General features: G+C 39.5%; 1 protein-coding gene across 1 annotated transcript in view; it reads right to left on the minus strand.

Annotated features, from left to right (window-relative positions):
- asic4a (acid-sensing (proton-gated) ion channel family member 4a) overlaps nt 1-18,656 on the minus strand; it is a 97,333-nt gene extending 78,677 nt beyond the window's left edge. Inside the window, exon 1 of the mRNA XM_085374055.1 lies at nt 18,081-18,656. Coding sequence (XP_085230181.1) covers nt 18,081-18,656 — 576 coding nt within the window. The remainder of the gene's footprint in view (nt 1-18,080) is intronic.
- Nucleotides 18,657-22,123: the final 3,467 nt, after the last annotated feature.

Consider the following 22,123-nt stretch of genomic DNA (forward strand, 5'->3'; position numbering starts at 1 on the left):
GATTACACTGATATTCAAATACACAATGGATTTATGTGGTGTGGGCTCACGTCTTAGGCTTATTTAGCCGATCTTGGAGCTTGGTAATTTATCTAGTTGTTGCGCTGTCCCAGAAGTCCCTCAATGTCATACTAATTAATTATTTATCATTACCTAAACGCACTAATTAATTGTCAGTTTAAGGGCATGCTTTTATGGAAGACATATTCAATCTGTCTCTGGGGATCACTTTCATATACCACATACCAATTATTTATTAATATCCTGCTAATTCTCTTTAGAGTAGACAAAGTGAAGGTCAAACAAGAAGAAAAAAGCACGGCGATTTCTCAGTGAGGCCCACTGACATTTATCCCTTCCAGTGGACTTTTAAGATTTGTTTAGAAGGATGCTGTTAGCCCCCTCCCCCCCCCCCCCCCCCTCTCCAAGTGAATGTCAAGGACATGCATAAACAGCGATGCCATAGTTCATTACTGGTCATATTTATTCCAAGACGCTGCCCTTATCACAGTGTTTGTAATTAAACAGATGAGATCACAGTTAAAGAAAGAAGAAAGACAAAGATGTGTCATTTTCTGTCTCCAAGCTCCTGGGGTTTGCCTAATGAATAAGCTATTTGTCTTTTTCTGCCACAATGCATGTTACATGTATTTCGTCGCGTCGTAAGATCAGACAATCACATTATGAGTGGGTGTAATTATCGCAGCCTCCCCTGAGTTGGCATTAGACTACAGCCGCACGCAGACATCTGGTATTCAAATAATTGGCACACTTAGAAAGGGTGCGTGGCATTTTACAGATGTTCTCGTGAACCATTTAAAATTTGTCGAGACACCCATTAGTTGGATCTGAGATGATTAAACGTGAAAAATAAATCTATTCGAGAATTAAAGAAATCCTGGTCTGCAAATGCTCAGCCTCCTTTTTAACCACACCTTCAATTCCACATTTCTGAAGCATAATAAAAAATAGAGACAAAAAAAAAAAGGAAAAAAAAAAAGAGTTTATAAACAAATCTGATAATGCATAATGTAATCAATTTCAAAACACACACAAAAAAAGTTCCCAAAAATTAAAATCTTTGCCTATTGTCTACCAGTTGGTTGCAAAAACTCCCCTGGAATTGGTCACTACATGCAAAAACCCCCAATCAACTCAATCATAAGGAAATCACTGTTTTTTTTTTTCCTAGTCCCACGATGGTTGCTATTCTGTTTTTCCTCTGAGCCATTAGCTTTATGTTGAGGTCAGCCTCGTACTCTGACTGTGAGGATAAGGCTACACCAAATGTCAGCTCATCCCTGTGTTGGTGTTCTCCCTGCAACGTAATCAATGCTGCCCCAGTATCATCACTACAACTGATCAGCCATGCTTTTGTTATAGCTTTGAAACCTGGTAGAAAAAAAGACTACACACGCAAAGCATTCAGGGCTTTGTGCCAGAAGGCCAAGCCAAAAACACTGTGGATCTCTCTAAACACAAACCATTTCATAAAAAGTTAAGTAATTTTTTGTAGCTATGCATAACTAACATGCGTCTGAAAAATGAAAATATTTTTGTAAACAGAAAATAAGAGGTTCACCGAGTCACCAAATGGGACACACACCCGAGTTTTCAAGCTGGTCAGGTGCTGAAGCAACATTAATATGACTTTGTAGGAACAACAGCAACATACCGACACCAGACAAACATGGTAGCACAACAGATTTTTCAGAATACACATGACTCCCAATGCTACAATAACAGCATGGTTAAGATTTATATGTGTGCTCCAGAGTAATCTTTAAAACATTGTACAATCAGCAAAGATGTCATGCTAACAGATGAGAAAAACAATATGGGCTAAAGTATTACCTGGAAATGAAACGCAGAGCTCCCAGGGATAGCCAAAAAGGTTGGTACTCGTCTTCTACATCCATAATGCTTTGCAGTATTTGTCTCATAAATAAAAGCATTTTATATGGTCTAAGTAAAATCTAGGACAGAGGGCTATTAATGGCCAAGGGACTCCTCTCCTGGGGCAGCAGTGTTAATCGGAGCAATAGGTCTCCTTCCTGCTGGATCAATGTCAGCACAAATTTCAGATTGCTTTCCTGATGCGCGCCAAGTTATCTGTGATTCAACTTTAATAGGATATTGAACGGAGCCAGCATTTAGGGAGCAGAGCCGTATTTCACTTTATTGACAATCAAATGCACACAACTTTCTCATTAGCATGCATTAAGAAAACAGAGAATTAATCTTGACAACACCATCGGATAACATGACGACAGTTACATGCTTGTTTAAGCAAACACGCCTAAGAGTGACTTGGTGATGGCGAGGTGAAAATATCGGTAAAAGCAGCTTGACAGACATTATACTGGACAAAAAGCTACTACTGTGCCAACTGAAGGAGAAGCATAAATTAAGAAAAAAGGGACGAGCACAGGCAGCGATGTTTCATTTATATTTAGAAAACACGCCATCCACAATATCATCTTCAATGTTTCAAGACCTGAGTGCATCATGGCTTCCCCCTCTGTCATTTTGGATAAAATCACGCGTTTCCGCCTGAACGCCACTTCAAAGATTTGTAGTGCATAAATCTAGTGTCTCTGTCGTGCTGGGGGAAAAAAAAAAAGAGGTCGAGATGTTTCAACATTTACTTGACTTACAAATCACCAAAGCTACCAGACAATGTGAGTTGAATATCCATCATCGCATTCTTTAAAATTACACAGAAGCAGATGCATAAATATACAGTAACAGCTATTTAAATGCTACGTTGAAATGATACTAGAAATCCCCATTGGCGTGACTCTCCTTTTTAAACAGGCTTATTTCACTGTAATGCATTTGCTCTGACACTTGCAATCCAAAAAGCAACGCTTGGATAACAAAACGAGTGGTGGCAATTCAAACTGGCCGTGCTAAATCAGATGACATTTCACCACACCTGAAGGTCAAGTGTTTTGTCAGCAGAGGACAGACCCAGATGATAAAGCTGCCAACATCAGGTGAAAGATTTGATGTCGTCATATTACCAAAACAGGGGCGTGAAAGTATTGTGTTTAAGAAGAAATCCTGGCTGGGTGACGGCTGCTTTTTCTGCACTGAGGGAAAAAGAAGGGGATGCTCAAGGTACATACTAATGTGCAGCATGTGCTACAAGTGGAGAAAATGTTTGAATGACTGTATTTTTGCCCTTTGCATTCACAATTTCTTTTACATTAAATTGGCAATGCCTTGTTTTTATATTGAAACTTGCAATTTAATTGTAATTTAAGTGTCATTACAAGTTAATAGCCGGTGTCTGAATTGATCATATTAAGGACATCCCCTTGCTTTGATTTCATACACATATATAACTGATAATAGCTATAAAAGAAGTGTTTTTAGAGAATGGTTTTTGACTACCAGCCCTCAATATTTGAAACTTTGTCCATGTTTAAAACAGGCATCAACCACTGCAACAGTAACTGTAATTAGTGTGAATGCTTGAAAAGCATTCACAGTATTGTTCTTCTAATCTTTATTAGTGTGAATGCTTGAAAAGCATTCACAGTATTGTTCTTCAAATCTTTATTATTATTCCATATTCCGTACGTTTTTTGGCATCTAACTCCTTCAAAACCGTTCAACTTAGAAAAACCATTCAAACATCGTTAGATTCCTATTATTTTGGACATGACTGCTTCTATTTTTCTCATTTTTAACATTTATATTTTTAATTTTATTCAACTTTATTCAACAAAAATTTCCCATGTATTTCAATGGGGAGACCCTTCAAATTCTCATTCAACTTACTCATTTTTAAACTCTTACTACTTCCACATACATTGACATAGAGCCACCATTCAAACTTTAAAACGAAGACAAGACATTCAACTATTCAACTTGTATTTATCTTTTCAATATCTATTATACTTTTTCTTCAGTTCCAGTTTAAGTTTCATGATGTTTTTTCACCCGTTTCAAAATTTATAATGGGTGTGTATGGGACGGAATGTTGGGGCTAGAGTGAGACAGCTCAACTGCTAGAGTGAGAGGAGCAAAAAAATTAATCTTAAAATCTTTTTTAAAACTGCTGCTGTGTCTGCAGCGTTTGCTCTACAGGTATGATTTTACCCTCAAAACGTAGCCATCGCTGTCCTCTTTCATCCAATGTGTTTACTATTGTACTAGGTGTTATGGTTCTTTCATAAATGTCACCAATGCACAGCCTCCTCCCTCCAACTCTTCCATAGACTCTAATGTTAAAATGGCTCAGAAGGTTCGTTTGAAAATCAGAAGAGCATGGTGTCTTTCCACTGTCACCACATCCATATAATAAACTCCACAGACATGAAAACTGAGAATTTGGTAGACTAGACATTGCTGTCGCTCACAGTGAAAGAATTTTGTCAATACGACTTTTACTTTTCATTTGGGAACGATTTGTTTCGGCCTGACTTTTCTGTTCATTTTAAGCAGCAAAAGTGAGGCGCATGTCTGTGTCCGTGTGTATGGAGCCACTGGGTGCAGTCACTATAGCAACCAGGCTCACACCTGCCTGCTTAACGAGCTCTCTCTGCCACTCTGCCAAGATTCATCTTAAACACTTCTCTTTCAACTGCTGCTGTGTCCACAGTGTTAAAGCCATCATTTTACCCTCAAAACGTCGCCATCGTTGTTCTTTTTCCAACACCTTGTCTTTCAAAGCTCAGAGATGTAAACTTTTTAAACTGTGTGGGTCCAAGTGGAGGGATCACATTTTAGTCATTCAGTGATTCAAAGAATATGACCTTTTAATATTCATTCAGATGTTTTCTGACTCTAAATGTTCTTTTCTCATTTCTTAGGTTTTTCTAATTTACAATTAAAACATTTTCAGCTTTTTTCCAACTTCTTCTTCTGTGTAACCTTCAGCTTTTAGCAGTTCAGCACTTTTGTTTTCAGGTTAAATTCGGACTTTTTTTTATCTCATTCAATATTTTTAACTCAAAATTCAGCAATTAATTCATTTCAGTGCATACATTCAGATTCAAGCATTCACACTGCAGTTTCTTCAGAAAATGCACTTTCTAGTTATTATTATTAGTGTGAATGCTTGAAAAGCATTCACAGTATTGTTCTTCTAATCTTTATTCTATTTTATTCTGTATTCCGTACGTTTTTTGTACTCCTACTCCTTCAAAACCGTTCAACTTAGAAAAACCATTCAAACACCATTAGATTCCTCTTCTTTTGGACATGACTGCTTCTATTTTTCTCATTTTTAACATTTATATTTTTAATTTTATTCAACTTTATTCAACAAAAATTTCCCAAAATTTCCCATGTATTTCAATGGGGAGACCCTTCAAATCCTCATTCAACTTACTCATTTTTAAACTCTTACTACTTCCACATACATTGACATAGAGCCACCATTCAAACTTTAAAACGAAGACAAGACATTCAACTATTCAACTTGTATTTATCTTTTCAATATCTATTATACTTTTTCTTCAGTTCCAGTTTAAGTTTCATGATGTTTTTTCACCCGTTTCAGAGTTTATAATGGGTGTGTATGGGACGGAATGTTGGGGCTAGAGTGAGACAGCTCAACTGCTAGAGTGAGAGGAGCAAAAAAATTAATCTTAAAATCTTTTTTAAAACTGCTGCTGTGTCCACAGCGTTTGCTCTACAGGTATGATTTTACCCTCAAAACGTAGCCATGGCTGTCCTCTTTCATCCAATGTGTTTACTATTGTACTAGGTGTTATGGTTCTTTCATAAATGCCACCAATGCACAGCCTCCTCCCTCCAACTCTTCCATAGACTCTAATGTTAAAATGGCTCAGAAGGTTCGTTTGAAAATCAGAAGAGCATGGTGTCTTTCCACTGTCACCACGTCCATATAATAAGCTCCACAGGCATGAAAACTGAGAATTAGGTAGACTAGACATTGCTGTCGCTCACGGTGAAAGAATTTTGTCAATACGACTTTTACTTTTCATTTGGGAGCGATTTGTTTCGGCCTGACTTTTCTGTTCATTTTAAGCAGCAAAAGTGAGGTGCATGTCTGTGTCCGTGTGTATGGAGCCCTTGGGTGCGGTCACTATAGCAACCAGGCTCACACCTGCCTGCTTAACGAGCTCTCTCTCTCACTCTGCCAAGATTCATCTTAAACACTTCTCTTTCAACTGCTGCTGTGTCCACAGTGTTAAAGCCATCATTTTACCCTCAAAACGTCGCCATCGTTGTTCTTTTTCCAACATCTTGTCTTTCAAAGCTCAGAGATGTCAACTTTTTAAACTGTGTGGGTCCAAGTGGAGGGATCACATTTTAGTCATTCAGTGATTCAAAGAATATGACCTTTTAATATTCTTTCAGATGTTTTCTGACTCTAAATGTTCTTTTCTCATTTCTTAGGTTTTTCTAATTTACAATTAAAACATTTTCAGCTTTTTTCCAACTTCTGTGTGAACATCAGCTTTTAGCACGTTTGTTTTCAGATTAAATTTTCTTCTTTTTATCTAATTCAAAATTTTTAAATTAAATTCAGCATTTTATTCATTTCAGTGCATACATTCAGATTCAAGCATTCACACTGCAGTTTCTTCAGAAAATGCACTTTCTAGTTATTATTATTATTATATATTCCGTACGTTTTTTGGCATCTCACTCCTTCAAAACCGTTCAACTTAGAAAATCCATTCAAACACCATTAGATTCCTCTTCTTTAGGACATGAATGCTTCTATTTTTCTCATTTTTAACATTTATATTTTTAATTTTATTCAAATTTATTCAACAAAAATTTATAATGTATTTCAATGGGGAGACCCTTCAAATTCTCATTCAACTTACTCATTTTTAAACTCTTACTACTTCCACATACGTTGACATAGAGCCACCATTCAAACTTTAAAACGAAGACAAGACATTCAACTATTCAACTTGTATTTATCTTTTCAATATCTATTATACTTTTTCTTCAGTTCCAGTTTAAGTTTCATGATGTTTTTTCACCCGTTTCAGAGTTTATAATGGGTGTGTATGGGACGGAATGTTGGGGCTAGAGTGAGGCAGCTCAACTGCTAGAGTGAGAGGAGCAAAAAAATTAATCTTAAAATCTTTTTTAAAACTGCTGCTGTGTCCGCAGCGTTTGCTCTACAGGTATGATTTTACCCTCAAAACGTAGCCATCGCTGTCCTCTTTCATCCAATGTGTTTACTATTGTACTAGGTGTTATGGTTCTTTCATAAATGTCACCAATGCACAGCCTCCTCCCTCCAACTCTTCCATAGACTCTAATGTTAAAATGGCTCAGAAGGTTCGTTTGAAAATCAGAAGAGCATGGTGTCTTTCCACTGTCACCACGTCCATATAATAAACTCCACAGGCATGAAAACTGAGAATTCAGTAGACTAGAAGCTGCTGTCGCTCACGGTGAAAGAATTTCGTCAATACGACTTGTACTTTTCATATGGGAACGATTTGTTTCGGCCTGACTTTTCTGTTCATTTTAAGCAGCAAAAGTGAGGTGCATGTCTGTGTGCGTGTGTATGGAGCCATTGGGTGCAGTCACTATAGCAACCAGGCTCACACCTGCCTGCTTAACGACCTCTGCCTGCCACTGTACCAAGATTCATATTAAACACTTCTCTTTCAACTGCTGCTGTGTCCACAGTGTTACAGCCATCATTTTACCCTCAAATTGTCGCCATTATTGTTCTCTTTCCAACACCGTATCTTTCAAAGCTCAGGCATTTAAACTTTTTAAACTGTGTGGATCAAAGTGGAGGGATCACATTTGAGTCATTCAGTGATTCAAAGAATATGACCTTTTAATATTCATTCAGATGTTTTCTGACTCTAAATGTTCTTTTCTCATTTCTTAGGGTTTTCTAATTTACATTTAAAACATTTTCAGTTTTTTTCCAACTCCTTCTTCTGTGTAACCTTCAGCTTTTAGCAGTTCAGCACCTTTGTTTTCAGGTTAAATTCTTTTTTTTTGTTGTTTTTTTTTAATCTCATTCAATATTTTTAACTCAAAATTCAGCAATTAATTCATTTCAGTGCATACATTCAGATTCAAGCATTCACACTGCAGTTTCTTCAGAAAATGCACCTTCTAGTTTTATATATAAATAAGGACACATAACTATCTTCACAAAATGTACCCAATGAAAATGTAAACACTGTACTGCTCTAGTTAGCTTAAAACCATAGAAATCTTGGGTGTTGTTTGATTAACATTCTGTCAGTATGCTGGTGCATGCATTATAAACAACTGGATAAAGGCAAAGAAAACAAAGTGATAAAAGCCGTATCTTTTCTGTTACAGCATACATAAACAATGTAAACAACATCGATCATGGCCTTACATATATTACGGTTGAGCAGCTAGGAACCAGCTTGAGTTCCCAAGTGTAAGTGACAGCTGAACTGTGTTGAAAATCTCAGTTAAATTTTTAAAAACATATCCTTCTTTCATCTCCTCTTAAAAGTTTTGAATAAGGACTTCCAGGAACTGTGAAAAAGCTTCTCCTGTCAGTGTGTGAAGGTAACGCCAGCTCAGCCGGCTACAGTGCAGACCTGTCAACAGTGAGTTGTCAGCAAAACCAACAGCTTTTCCATTATGATATTCAGCAAATATGGTTGTATAGTGCTATATCCGAAGGTTGTGAGCACAGAAGTTGACTGATTGGTTCATAAAAGATGAGGTTGTGAGGATCTGAACAGCAATTATGGTGTTTTAGTTGATCATATTCATCCAGAAATAAATTTGGTTTAAATGTGTTGTTTATACATAATGTGCACTGGTTCACTTCATAGAACATATTTGCAGACAGATGATTCCCACTCGGCTCTGTAGCCGACTGGACAACCAGGGTACAGATGAATTCTTCTCATCTCTGGATATTATGAATCGAGTGGCTCTGTTCTAGCTGTCTAAGCTGTGTCTACAGCAGTGCAGTTGCTCTTGAAAAGGTGATATTGGTGGAAAATTTTTAATCTTTCCCTCCAAGCTGCAGCCTATAAAACTGCATAAAGACTTAACAAAGGTCCCTCCACAGCAAATGGTCTCAAAGATGGCCACCAGGAGCTATTGGCATTAGGAAAGCATTAGCTTGAATAATTCAGCATTTTCTATCAGAGCATACTGTTCTATAGGCAGGGCGTACATTATTAAGCAATATACAATGTAAGGAACCGATATTAAACTGAGGTTAAAAAATGCATTTAGTGCTTTTGCTGGAAAGCCGGCCCCGAAGCCGTTTGACTAATCATTGCTCGTGTCTCCTGAGAGGAAACAACAAGGTATACCAAAAATCATCATACTGGAAGGGCTGCTCAGGTGGTGCACAAAACAAACTCAGATTCTGACAAAATATCACACCCGTCATAACACCTTAGCGTTTATGTACTAGACTTCTAACCTTGTTTGCATTAACTGTAGGAAACAGTAACGAGGGAAACTGAGTGTAGAATAAAAAAAGAAAGCAAAAGGATATTAATAAGCATGCTTGTTGAGAAAACATTGCATATGTGGACGCAAACTCTAAAAAGCAGCAAGGGGCACAGCCAAGTGTGTGACATTAGACATAATTCAGAATAAGGGCCAAGTGTCCAGCCAAGCGGATAGACAAGGCCCTCATGTTCAGACTGTGCCAGGGGTAAATATTCGGTATGACATTTGTGCTGCGTGCGATTTCCATCGGCTGAATTGTAGCCGACTGACATTTTTATCCAAGTAACGCTGGCCACGATTTCTCCACTTCTGTCTATTTAAAATATCAGACAGAATGGGACTGCACACATCGAGACCACCTAACAGTAGAAGTAGCAATGCAACGACAGCCTCAGAAACAGCCGCAGTTTTCATTTAGTATTCAAAGATTTCATCTAATTTACTTTTTAGTTTTCCTCCCTTGTTTCAATGAAGTTTTATTTTGGAAATACATCAGTTTTACTTCATTTTGAAGTCAGGATGGCTTCAAATAGTAAAACAGTTATTAAATTATATTAAAAAGTAGGTTTGCCATATCTATGCACAATCATTTGACAGTGAAATGGAAACTTTGAATAGTTTTTAGTAAAAACTGAATTGCATTTCTGGTTGAAATACCATCTACACTTTAGTGGTAACATTAAACCAATGCACCAGTGTGCATTATTTCATATATTCTGCTAGACATCCATGGTATACTATACAGAAAGTCACTACAGCTGTTTTCTGTCTTGTATTTCCCCTCCTAAAATCTTTTAAGACCTCATTACTGGGGGAGTGGGGATGCATTTAAAAGATATTATGTTAGTCTTTCAGTTTAAATTACAATCCACAAATGGCTGCCAGAAGGCATGCTCTTATGTTAAATACAAATTTTGGTCCATACTAAAATTATCCCACAAAAATAAATTCTTTGAAACCTTTAATTTGGTAGCTCAAGCCCATGATCTCAAGTAATATCAGTCCTATGAGACATTTTTTTCCAGTGTTTTAGGATGAGGCTTTAAAAGAACAAAGAGAAAACCAAGACACTTTTGTGTTGTTTATTTTACCACCACTGTAGCATTGCAGTTTTCATAAAACCAATGTTTTCTTTTTCAGAACTCTACGTTACTTTCTACTGATTAAAATAATGCAAGTGTATAAAACAGAATTACTTTGTAAGGTGTCTCTGTTTTTTTTTGTCTACCTGCATGTGCTATCTCTCTCAAAGTAATTAAATCTTGGGGGGATGAAGAAGCACCAACCCATTATGTGGTGGCCTAAAAGCAAGCTTGGTTAATTTTTCAGAGGAATTTCCACTAATGTATTCAGAGCCCAGGAAACATGACAAAATAAAAGGCTCACATTGGCAGCTAGGAAGACAAGTGTAGATTTAAAGTGTCTCGGCCAAAGACTTTCATAATCATACTTATCTTCACAGTGAATGCCATTCATCATTACTGCAATGTATTTTAAAAAGCCTTATTATGACACATGTGCAAAAATACTTCATTAAACTTTACTCAAGAAAATGCATACTTAAATAACTGATTAACTTTTTCCAAAATCACTGCTTAATGAGGGTTCTTTAAAAAAAAACAAAAAAACAAAAAAAAAACCCAGAGGAACAGCAGCAGCAGTACTGCTGTGGTTAAGCTGTATGGGTAAGTCTATGGGTATTTGGACAGTGACACAATGTTTGTAATTTTACCTCTGTACACTACAACAATCAATCAAGATGCAATTCAAGTGCAGACTCCCAGGTTTAATTCGAGGGTTTCAACAAAAGTATTGCATCAACTGTTTAGGAATTAGAGCTACTTTTATACACAGTCAACATTTTCAGAGTCTCTAAAGCAGGGGTGCCCAATCCCGGTCCTCGAGAGCTACCGTCCTGCAGCTTTTAGATGCATCCCTACTCCAACACAGCTGAATCAAATGGTTTGATCTCTTCAGCATGCCATCATGTTTGTCAAAGGCCTGACAACAAGCCATTCATTTGATTCAGGTGTGTGGGAACAAGGATGCATCTAAAAGCTGCAGGACGGTAGCTCTCGAGGACCGGGATTGGGCACCCCTGCTCTAAAGTAATTGGAAATTTTTGGTGAGGCCTGTACTCACATTATTCCATGACAAAATAAGTAGACAAAGAGCAGGAGTTTAAGTGTTGAACTTTTGGTAGCTGGATCTCCAAAAAGCGATGTTGATGCAAATAAAGGAAGCATTATTAGGCTGGAAAAAAAAAAAAAAAACCCCAAACAAACAAACCAAAACACTAGTGCCGTAAGCGTTAATCTCGTTAAAATGACGTTAACGCCATACCCGCATTAACGGGGCAAACCCCAGTTAGCGAGTTCGCACCGAACGCACGGGGCTAATCCATTAATGAGCTAACCACGCTAACACGTTGACACCGTGCATGCACTGGACAATCCATGCTAACTCGCTAACGGAAATTTGCCGCGTTAATGCAGTTATGGCGTTAACGTCATTTTAACGAGAATAACGCTGACAGCACTAACAAAAACTGAAATAAAAAAAAATAAAAAACCTTGCTCAGATCAGCAGTCTGTAAATTCTTAAAGCAAGTAATGCACTAACCAGGTCTGCAAAAACCAAACCTGAAGGACCATATACTGCAACTAAAGTGAATGATCACAGAATTGTTTCCAAGGTTAAAAAAAAAAAAAAAAAAAAAAAACGTTTTACAATATCTAGTCAAGTCCAGGACACTCTTAAGGAGGTAGGTGTCAAGGTCTACATGATTTAAATACAGCAGGTTTACAACAAGGTGCAAACCTCTGGTTACGCTGAAGAACACAAAGGCCAGAATAGATGATGTCAGAAAACATCTAAAAACAGCCTGGACATTTCAGGGGAAAAATTCTTTGAGCGGGTGAAATCAGAATCAACTTCTAGCCGATTTAAAAAAAAAAAGAAATTTATTAAAAAAGTATGGAGAAGGAAAGGCAGTGTTATGGTCTAACGCATACCTCACTGTCAAACATGGTAGAGGCTGTGTTATGGCATCGGTATGTATGGCTTCCAGTTTAATTGGGCCACTAGTGTTTATTGACTAGTGTTTTGTTTTCTTTAGGTCACGAGCAGTTGTCCAAGCATTTCACTACATATCGTACTGTGTATGACTGTGTACGTGACAAATAAAATTTGAATTTGAATTTGAATTTGACTGCTGATAGAAGCAGCACACTCTCTTGTCATGTTCAGACAAATGCTATAAAACTAATCTGACAGACCCAAAGCATACCACAAAATCAACCCAAGAGCGAAAGTCTGCATTTGAATCATATCTCGAGTAACTGATTTAAAACCACTGTGGTGCTGTACTGAGGAAAAACTACACAAATTGTGGCATTTTTTCAAAAATCGATGGTGCAAACCGTGTTCATATTGCAGAAGAGCTGCAAGAGAAACTTTTTAAATTGGTAATGTGGACATACCCAACTTGAAAATATCACACCTGCTAATATGGAGAACATCTGCGATATGAAAATTGGGTAGACAGAAAAAGATTTTTGCTTAGATGCTCCATCACCTGCACAACGTGTAAACACATGGTTTATTTTTCAAGAAAAAGACTTCCATTTAATCTGGTGGAGCCTGAGGAGCGATACCCGTTTTAAGACCTGTTTGTAGAGGGGGGGGGGGGGGGGGGGGGGGGGGGGAGTCCTATAGCTGTATGAAAAATATGCATTTTGGCTTTCAGATATGTCTGTAAATTTTATATTGCTTTATCAAAACGCTCTTTCCTCCTCATCTCAGCTCAGCTTTAGTCGTGAGTCATCTTATATTGCTCGATAATTTCTGCGCCCTTTAGGGGAAAGGTAGACAGTGTATATTGATTGATTTGGGTTGGATATTTACTAAAACAAACAGATATCTTGTTCCAAAGATCAGATTCTTCACTAACTCTGGCAGCATTAACAAATGCAGCTGAGACTGGGCCCAAAACACAAGCACAAGATAATTAGTCACACCAGGCTTGGAGTAGGAAGGGCAGGGAAGCAATCTGACTGAAGGATGTATTGATCCTCTAGAGAGGGAGGGGCACCCAGTCAGGAGTCATGATCAATCTTGCAAGCCAACTCTCTCAATCTGTGATGAGACCTGTGTGTGTTTGTGTGGGGAAGTATTCCATCTACACTATACACCCTTTGGTACACATGTTTGTGTGTGGGTGCCTACGTGCATGCGTGTGTTGTGTGCAGCCACATTAACACTACCAACAGCTCAGTGTTATGACTTGTCAGAAAGAGACAAATGTCTGTGTGAGTAAAAGACTCCCAGGGGTTAGAGAAAGGGGGTTTAGCTGTACCACAACATCGGAAGCCTTTATCGTCGAGTTAAAAGCCACCGCCATCCCTGAGCCGCAGATTCTCCTCATCACGCCGAGCGCTCTAAACCGAGGCACAGTTAGAGGTTTTAAAACCAGCTCAGGGAGCGATGGAAAAGGTAAATCTTCCCAAATATAAACAGTTTGCATATTGGTGTTATCCATTGGCTGGTCACAGGTGGGTTTAATCTGATTAGACAGTGGTGATGCATATCAGGAGGAGCAACAGACCAAATGCACTGTAATTCATCTTCCTCTGATACACTGGAGGAGGAAGAGGAGGAGAAGGTGGGAAAGGAGTGCAGTGGCACTGAATTGGGTTGCAAAAGCAGCAGTCCCCCCTTTAGCCTCGAAAAAATATGCGATCAGTTTTTTGTTTTTTTTTTCCCTCCTGCATTTTGCAAGAAGAGTAAAAGATGATAAAAAAAGACAAGAAAAGAGTTGTTTGTTTATGGGTGGTGGAGGATGTAATAACGCTCACCGCTGGCCTCTAGGGTTGAATCCGATATCAGACAGCATGTTAAGCTGCAGGGACTCCCACAGCAGTGGAACTGTAGATGGCTAATTGACAGGCTGTTGAAGACGAAGCCAGTCCAGATAGCCAGTCACTTTCACGCTCCCACACTCCTCGCTCTCCACCAGGAGGGAAGACGGCAGGCTGGGGGAGAAGAGTGTGTGTGTGTCTGTGTGTGTGTGTATGTGCTGTTACACTTTGGAGTCTCTAGGGAAGCGGATGTCACTCCTACAGTTATCTGCACATATACACAGATTTTCACACGAGCGCAAACACATACACACACACACACATGCACACACACGTATATATAAGTGAGAATGAAATCCTGTAACTGAGTTTTTGCGGGGCTCAAAGACAACGCCAAAGGTCGGGGATGTATTTCTTGTTGTAACATGGAATGTCACACTCATGCAAGGGCTCAGGAGACACATTTTACACATCAGGCCCAAGTAGGAGATTGTGGAGACTGTGCATGGCTTCAGCATATCAGAAAAATGTAAAAACTTGTTTTGAAAGTCGGCTCTATGTGAATCCACGCCAGCTACATATAAAACTCTAAGTCTAGGTGTATGCCAGTTCTGTAGCTTGTTACCATCGAGACTTAAATTCGCTTCCCTATTTACGCTCTCACTATAATTTTTCATTGCCTCCCATCTTTCTCTCATGACCCACACAGGAGCAGTACAGTTATTGAGATCAACTCCCAATTATGTCTCTTTTGTGCCATTTTCTACATTATATTGATTTACATTAATGCGGCTTCGGATTTTGTTCTACTATGAAGGATATGACGGGGGAAGGGGGTGAAAATCATCTGTGGCTTACACCATTACACATTCAATTATCTATAAAACACACAATGGAGGCTTCAGTCAGTGAAATGACAAATTGCAGGCGGAGAGCTCTTCAGTGTTGTCCCCGTTAACCCAGGTTTTTATAGATCACCTCGCATGCCACCCTATAGCTGTTTAGTTATCTCCATGAATATATGCAGAAGGGATCTGTCCTTGCTGAGAGCAAAATCTGATAATGCAGCAGCAAACACAGCTGAGAGTCAGAGCAAACCAATTCAGAGCTCTGTTTAAAAAAAGCCAAAGGGCTCGCTGCTCATCTGTGCGACAGCACCACACAATAGATGAACAATTATTCAGAGTTAGACTGGAAGAAAAATATTAATCTATTTATTCATGGCTTGTTGAATCAGCTTTATCTTCTGTGATTAATCCAAGTCAATAATGTAATCTTTAATTATAAAGAATGGCCTTATTACCTACGTCAAATAATCACGCCGGTCCACGATGCTGGAAAGAGGAAAACAAATTTCTCTGCTACGTGATTATGTATTTTTCTGCCATGAATTAGAGAAGCCAGACCTTTTTTTTTCCTGGCCTTGAGACTCATATTTATTTGACTCTTTCATCAGTGAATGCACAGAGGGCAAGTCATGATTTCTGAAATAAACAAACTTAAAAAAAGAGAGAAAAATATTGATATATTTTTGAGATTTTAGTGTTTTTGCAGAAACCGTTTCAGTCATGGCTATTTAGATTTGGGATTTTATAGTAATTCAAATAAAAAACCTAAAAGAACATAATAAAGATTCTGAGAGAAAAATAAAAGGAAAACTGGAAACCGGAGGTCTATTACACAGAACACGGTCTGGTTACAGAAAAGCTCAAATGTCAGAAAATGTCACAATTATTTTTCATCATACAATTTTCCCAAGAGTCCCGCATCCATGAAGCTTTTATCAAAATATAACATCTGGAGCTCCCAGAATGATCAATCAAAAGAAAATACATTTCGATCCTGAAGCAGGGCCCTATACGAGGAAGAATAATGACCAGTTTGTGCAGGACTCTAGTTTTTTTGAACATGCTTGCATGTGATTAATAGCACATCACCTGTAATAATGGCCTTCTTGCTGCATGCAATTTCTAGTTAGAAATATACACGTGCACAAATAAAAACAGAGGCACGCATGCATGTAAATGAGCTTCACTGGCATTGTCCTGTTTTGCGTTCTGCCCACCAGTCTGATCCCACAACTCCCAGTCCTTCCTCTCTTTGCACTCCCAGTGCAGATTCCCACCAGGACTCAGAGTAAGTGATTTTTCATGCGTGGCGGCAGCAAGTAGTCTGTAACAAATCTAACTGACAGCCCCTGAAAATGCAGATCACATAGTTGACAGAGAGGAAACAGCAGCTTAGGGAACTTCCAACAGGATCCTAATCTGTGATGAAGTCACCCAGTGTCCAAAGAGAGCTACAGGACGTTTCATCGACATGGAACAGACATTTCCTGGATGTCAGAATTGTCTGCTAATTAATGTACTTGGAGAGGAGTGAGTGTCAAAGTGTCAGAGGATATTGCCGTCAAACCTGCCAGAAGCACGTTACAAACTTTTAGAGTCGCGATGCTGCATCAGACTGAATACTGCAAAACTTTTTGGGTACCCTGAGGAGCACAACATTTTCTTTTGCTCGACAGAACAACTGAGAACATTTTCTGGAGGGGAATCCACGCTCATGTCACAGGTAATTTTATGTGTATATGTAAAAGGCTGCCTTGCCAACAAAATAAAGAAAAAATAAATACCGTGCTAGAGTGTCGGAGAAATCAAATGAGAAGCAGAGAGACGTCATTATTTCTTCAGCGTAATTTGGCACATCAGACATAATGTAGTGCCATCTCTGTGATAAGACAGAATCTTCAGGTCTCAGAAAGGTGAGCATATCAATGTTCAACATACCCTATTAAGACTTGACATCCCCACTTTATCATCACTAAAGCAATTGCATATTCCTATTCCTGCAGGAGAGATGGGGAAATCCATCTCCTGCAAGGACAGTGCCTTTAATAAATAGTGCACAGAACACAGGCACAAACTCTCCCTCTTTCACCTGATCCTCTCTCTCTTTCCATCTCTCTCTCTCTCACACACACAGACACACACACACTTTCCCTCTCATGGAAATTGTTTCATTCCTTTTAGTCAATCTGGCTAATGCAAAAATCATGTATGTCAGTCTTTAAATATTTAATCTTAACAGCAGCGAGATTGAAATACAACGTTGAAGAAGCATTACTCCTTCCTTCCCTCCTGAAAGGTACAAGAGCCCAGCGAGAGGGAGAGCGAGAGAGAGGCAGGCAGCTGCTCTGCAATGTCAGGAAGAGAGAGTGGAAGCGACAGGGAGAGATGGAAAAGAGAGGAAGAAGAGACTCGGCTATTTTTGATGGCAATTTTGTTGCCATGCACTCTCAGCTAGTAGGGTTGGAGGCAGCACTAAAGCGCAGTTTGCCTTGGAAAAGTACACAACCACATACAACAGCTCTCTGTTTTTCTTCTTTGGGAGCAGCCTTTGTTCTTTGACATAATAGATTCTAGTGGAGGCACGGCTGAAGAGAAACACTGTTGCTGCTTAGAACTTAGTGAGAAGAGATACAGCTCGATGACTGAACAAAAGACATGAATCTTGCATGCAGAACTGTACCGTGGGAACCACATGGCCCCAAGAGATGAGTAGAAACACAAAGAGAATTTAAACCGCTCGTCTTAACGAGATCCTACCGCTTTCATCCTTACAGGTAGTTTTGTGTGAACAAGGATATTGTTCACTTACACACTTGTGGCCCCTTTAATGTTTCAAATACTTGTTTAACAACAATAAAAGCTTTTTTCTGAAGCCAATAAATCACAACTGAGTGGTGTCACTTTGTAAGAGCGAGCAAAACACAAAACTTTGGGAAACTTTTACACTCACCACAGTGAAGTCCTCGGCTGAGCAGTTCTGTCCACTAAAATTACAGCTCATGAGCATCTCTTCTAACTGATGTCCTGTCCTGTTGAAAATGTCCTGCATGTCAGGAGCAGGATACATTAAATCAGTGGGTTTGTGCCCGTCCCTGTTTTTGGGGGGCAGACCTGTCAAGTTAGCCAGGTGGTAGATGTCAGCATCGGTGAGCGCTGAGAAGCGAAAGCGGTTTATGTTGCAGATGGTCACAGCGGGGAAAACCATCTCGGGGGTCGCCTCTTCATTCAGAGCTGTGACGTGAGGGTGCTCCAGGTAAGAGATGGCACACTTAGCTGCTTGGTACAGAAAGAGTGCCAGTGAAGTCAAAAAGGCAAGAGCCCAGAGAGTCTGCCGGATGCCCAGCCGACCAGAGACAAAGATATGGTTAATCCCATGAAGGGAGCAGGAGTTAGCAAACCCGGCCAGGTCCTTGGCCGGAGGTGTGCAGCTCTCCTCGATCAGGCTCTCCTTGTCCCCATCCTGCTTGCTTTTCTGCTTCTCATCCTCCTCTGCAAATTTGATTTTGCAAACAAATTCGATAGGCATGGGGGCAGCCAGGTCTGCGTTTTGGTTTTGTTTTTGATGACAGCTATAAGCCCTGGATCACTTCTCTCCCACTTCCTCGCCTTTTGTCGTCTGTGCAGGAAACAACTCCAAAAAGAAAAAGACGGGAGAGAGTTTGTTGCTGCTGCTGTCGCTGCTGCCTGTGCTGTGACTGATAGTGCTGCTGCTGCTTCTGCTGCCACGGCTCCTAGTGACTACAGCGCTGCTGCTGCTGTGCTGCTACTGCTCTGAACGCTTGTCTCACTACTTGATCAGCTCACACAGTCTCGCTTATCAGCAGTAATACAGCTGTCAAAAAAATAAATAAATAAATAAAAAAATACCCTTGCACACAGCCTCAGACCCACAGATGAAAATGCAGCATTTTGAGTCGGGCTAAAATAAGAACAGGGCACTTAATAATTCACGAGAAGGTAACATTGTCATTATTTCCTCCTCACTGGCGCGAGTCGCAACTTCCCCCGGTCATCCCCATGCTTCCCCGCTGACAGACCACCTCCTGCTTAATCCACTTGTTTGGATGGTGCTTTCACTTCTCAACCTGAATAAAGTTGGTGTCAGAGGTTCTCCTGGCAAACATCTGGTGTTTGATGTGAATTGCAGAGGGTCACGGCATTTTCATGCCACACTGAATAAGGTCTCTAGAGAATGCCTAATTGAAACAATAATGAGCGGTGCAAGCAGTGGAATTGAGCACGAGCTAACCCCTGGCAATCAATCTTGTCTTTGCAACAAAAAAGTAAAAGACTATCGATCGAGCGAATGTGTCTGTCAGAGATTAAGCGAGGCAGTACAACGGTGTTTCCTTATCAGGAACTAATAGTAGCATCACAAGACTCCAGCACGAATTTGAATTAGTGAATGCATCCTGATCTGGACCCCGATGCTGCTAAAGACGTTGAAATCGAGTATCGATCTGCCTCCGTCCCTACCCTTTACAGTGCGTGTCTCAGTGCTGTTAATGGCCCTTTTCCAAGTTGCCAAACAAAATTATGCAAATGGAAGGCAGAAAAGTGAGAGCCCTAATGCATGTTATTCCCCTTTAAATGGAATTAGTCATGCGGGTCACATCACAAGGGGCTGGGACCTCTAGAGAAAAGGCATATTTAAAAGTGAATTCAACCGCTCTAAACACACGTGCCAAGTCAAGTCTGAAAGAGCACCAGAGACCAAAAGGAGCAAATAAGGGGACTTAAAAAAAAAAGAAAAGAAAAATGCCCTGCATTTTCTTAATCAGCTTAAAGAGGTCTTGTGATTCACATAAAATGTGAAAACCAACAGAAGAATCATTTTTGACATAAGATTCTAGAAATAATCAAAATAAAATTGTAATCTGTTTGGCTGGTTATAAAAACAATGTTCCTCTTTAGACACTGAAAAAAAAAAGAAGAATTTCCCAATTTTGCCATTTTCTCTCTTTATGTCTTGTTTTGTCATTTCAGATCTTTAGACATTTGTTTTTATTGTTGTGTTTTTCGGCTAGATAAACAGATATATGTAGAATATTGCTTTTACTTGATACAAGTTAAGCATCCACGGTTTAGCTATGCCTCTGGCAGGCACAGAGCCCTTCTAACCACAGAGTGTTTTATGTAGTCACTCCCAGAGGATGCTGGGGTTATTTACTGTCTCACAGAGGGAATGAAGGCTCACAGTCCACGCCATGACTAAATACCAAATGTGAATAAAAAGCATGCAGACACATCTGGCACATGAAAACTATTCATGGAGTAGATGGCATTACATTTGTCATGATGTTTGTCAGAGTCAATTACACTCCAAACCCCAGGCCTGCTTTGTGTCTGATGCCCTAAAAATGAGATACAATGGATTAAATGTCACTGACCTTCAAGTTATTTTTGACACTATGAATAATGTCTCATTTTGCAACAACATCAGCAGGGGCTTTTTGTAGGGCATCACGGTCAAGTCATACACAAAGTGCTTTTTCTCTTTTTCAAATACAAGGTACAGTTGAGACAGAAAATGCTTCAAAATGGCTGTTGAAAATCGCTCTTTTTGGTCTGTTTATTGAGAAATGAAAGCAGTTTGCAGAGCTGTAAGATGTGGATACATGATGCCTTCCCTTAGAGAAAAGGCTGATAGCTTTATCATTTTGTCCAAAAAGCTCCATCTATTGGATGTCTCTGTACTCAGTGTTTGCTTTGATGTCAACTGAGTAACAGAGTGAAAAATGTCCAAATCATCAACTACAGTTTTAAGAAGATGGTTTTGGGCAGTCATTCCAATGATAACCAAAGAAAAAAAAACAATTAACTGATTGTATTTGCATATGAAAACTACAAATGTTTAAAGAAACAACATCTGGCATTACACTGAAAACTTTTGCACTTAAAAAAATATGTTTTTATATTTGCTTTAGACTCTCTATTCCAGGTACCGTGGTAGGTGGCCAGCTAAGGATCCAAATCAGGAATACAACGAATTAGGTGTTGGAGAGCATTTACCGCAACAATCAGTGATGGACTCAAAAACGACTGCATTGTTTGTAATACCGTTTTGATGATTGTGAAAATTGCGTATCGGAGTTGTTCTTTGCAATTTCCTGTTGTGCGGTTCACTTTTGCAAATGAACAGAACAAATCCACAGATGAAATGACAAAGTTTTCTTATTCCTGACTCACTTGTGTGCTCCCTAAATGGCTACACCCTTTTCTTGTTTATACTCACCCTGTGTATCTCAGGTCCACTCAGGAAAAACCATGGCTTCCATTCTTTGTGTATTATGTATATCAACATGAAGTAAAATGGGCTGAGTTTTATATAAAGACAAGCAGAGAACAGAGCATAGGGAGCTTCGTGGAATGGGTTTCCATGCCACTATAAAGCATGCCACTACTGGACTCCAGAGCAATGGAAATGTGTTACCTGGAGTGACAAAAAACGTTTCTCCATCTGCCAAACTGATGGACAAGTTTGGGTGCCTGGAGAGGGGTACTTGTCTTCTCTGTACTTGGCACTGTGCCAAGTGTAAAGTTTGGTGTAGGTGGGATTATGGTGTGAGGCTATTTTTCAGTGAAGTTCCAGTGAAAGAAACTCTTAATGCTTCATCATACCAAGACATTTCGGGCAATTTCATACTCCCAACTTCGGGTAGCAGTTTGGGGATGGCCCCTTCCACTTCTACCGAGACTGCGCACCAGTGCACAAAGCAAGGTCCATAAAGACATGGACAAGCATGTTTGGTGTGGAAGAACTTGACTGGCCTGCACAGAGTCCTGACCTCAACCCAAACTGATACAATATGTGGGATAAGTTAGAACCACGACTGCAAGTCAGGCCTTCTCACCTATCATCAGTGTCTGACCATTCTGAAGGAATGGTTAAAAATTCCCATCAACATTCTCCTAAACCTCATGGAAAGTCTTCTTGGTGTGGATCATCAAAGTGCTTACTATTAACTGACACTGACGAGTGATGGACGAATG

Source organism: Diplotaxodon limnothrissa, linkage group LG16 (assembly GCF_057381915.1).
Source record: "Diplotaxodon limnothrissa isolate DT_005_m linkage group LG16, D_limnothrissa_male_GT1.1, whole genome shotgun sequence".
NCBI lineage: Eukaryota > Metazoa > Chordata > Actinopteri > Cichliformes > Cichlidae > Diplotaxodon > Diplotaxodon limnothrissa.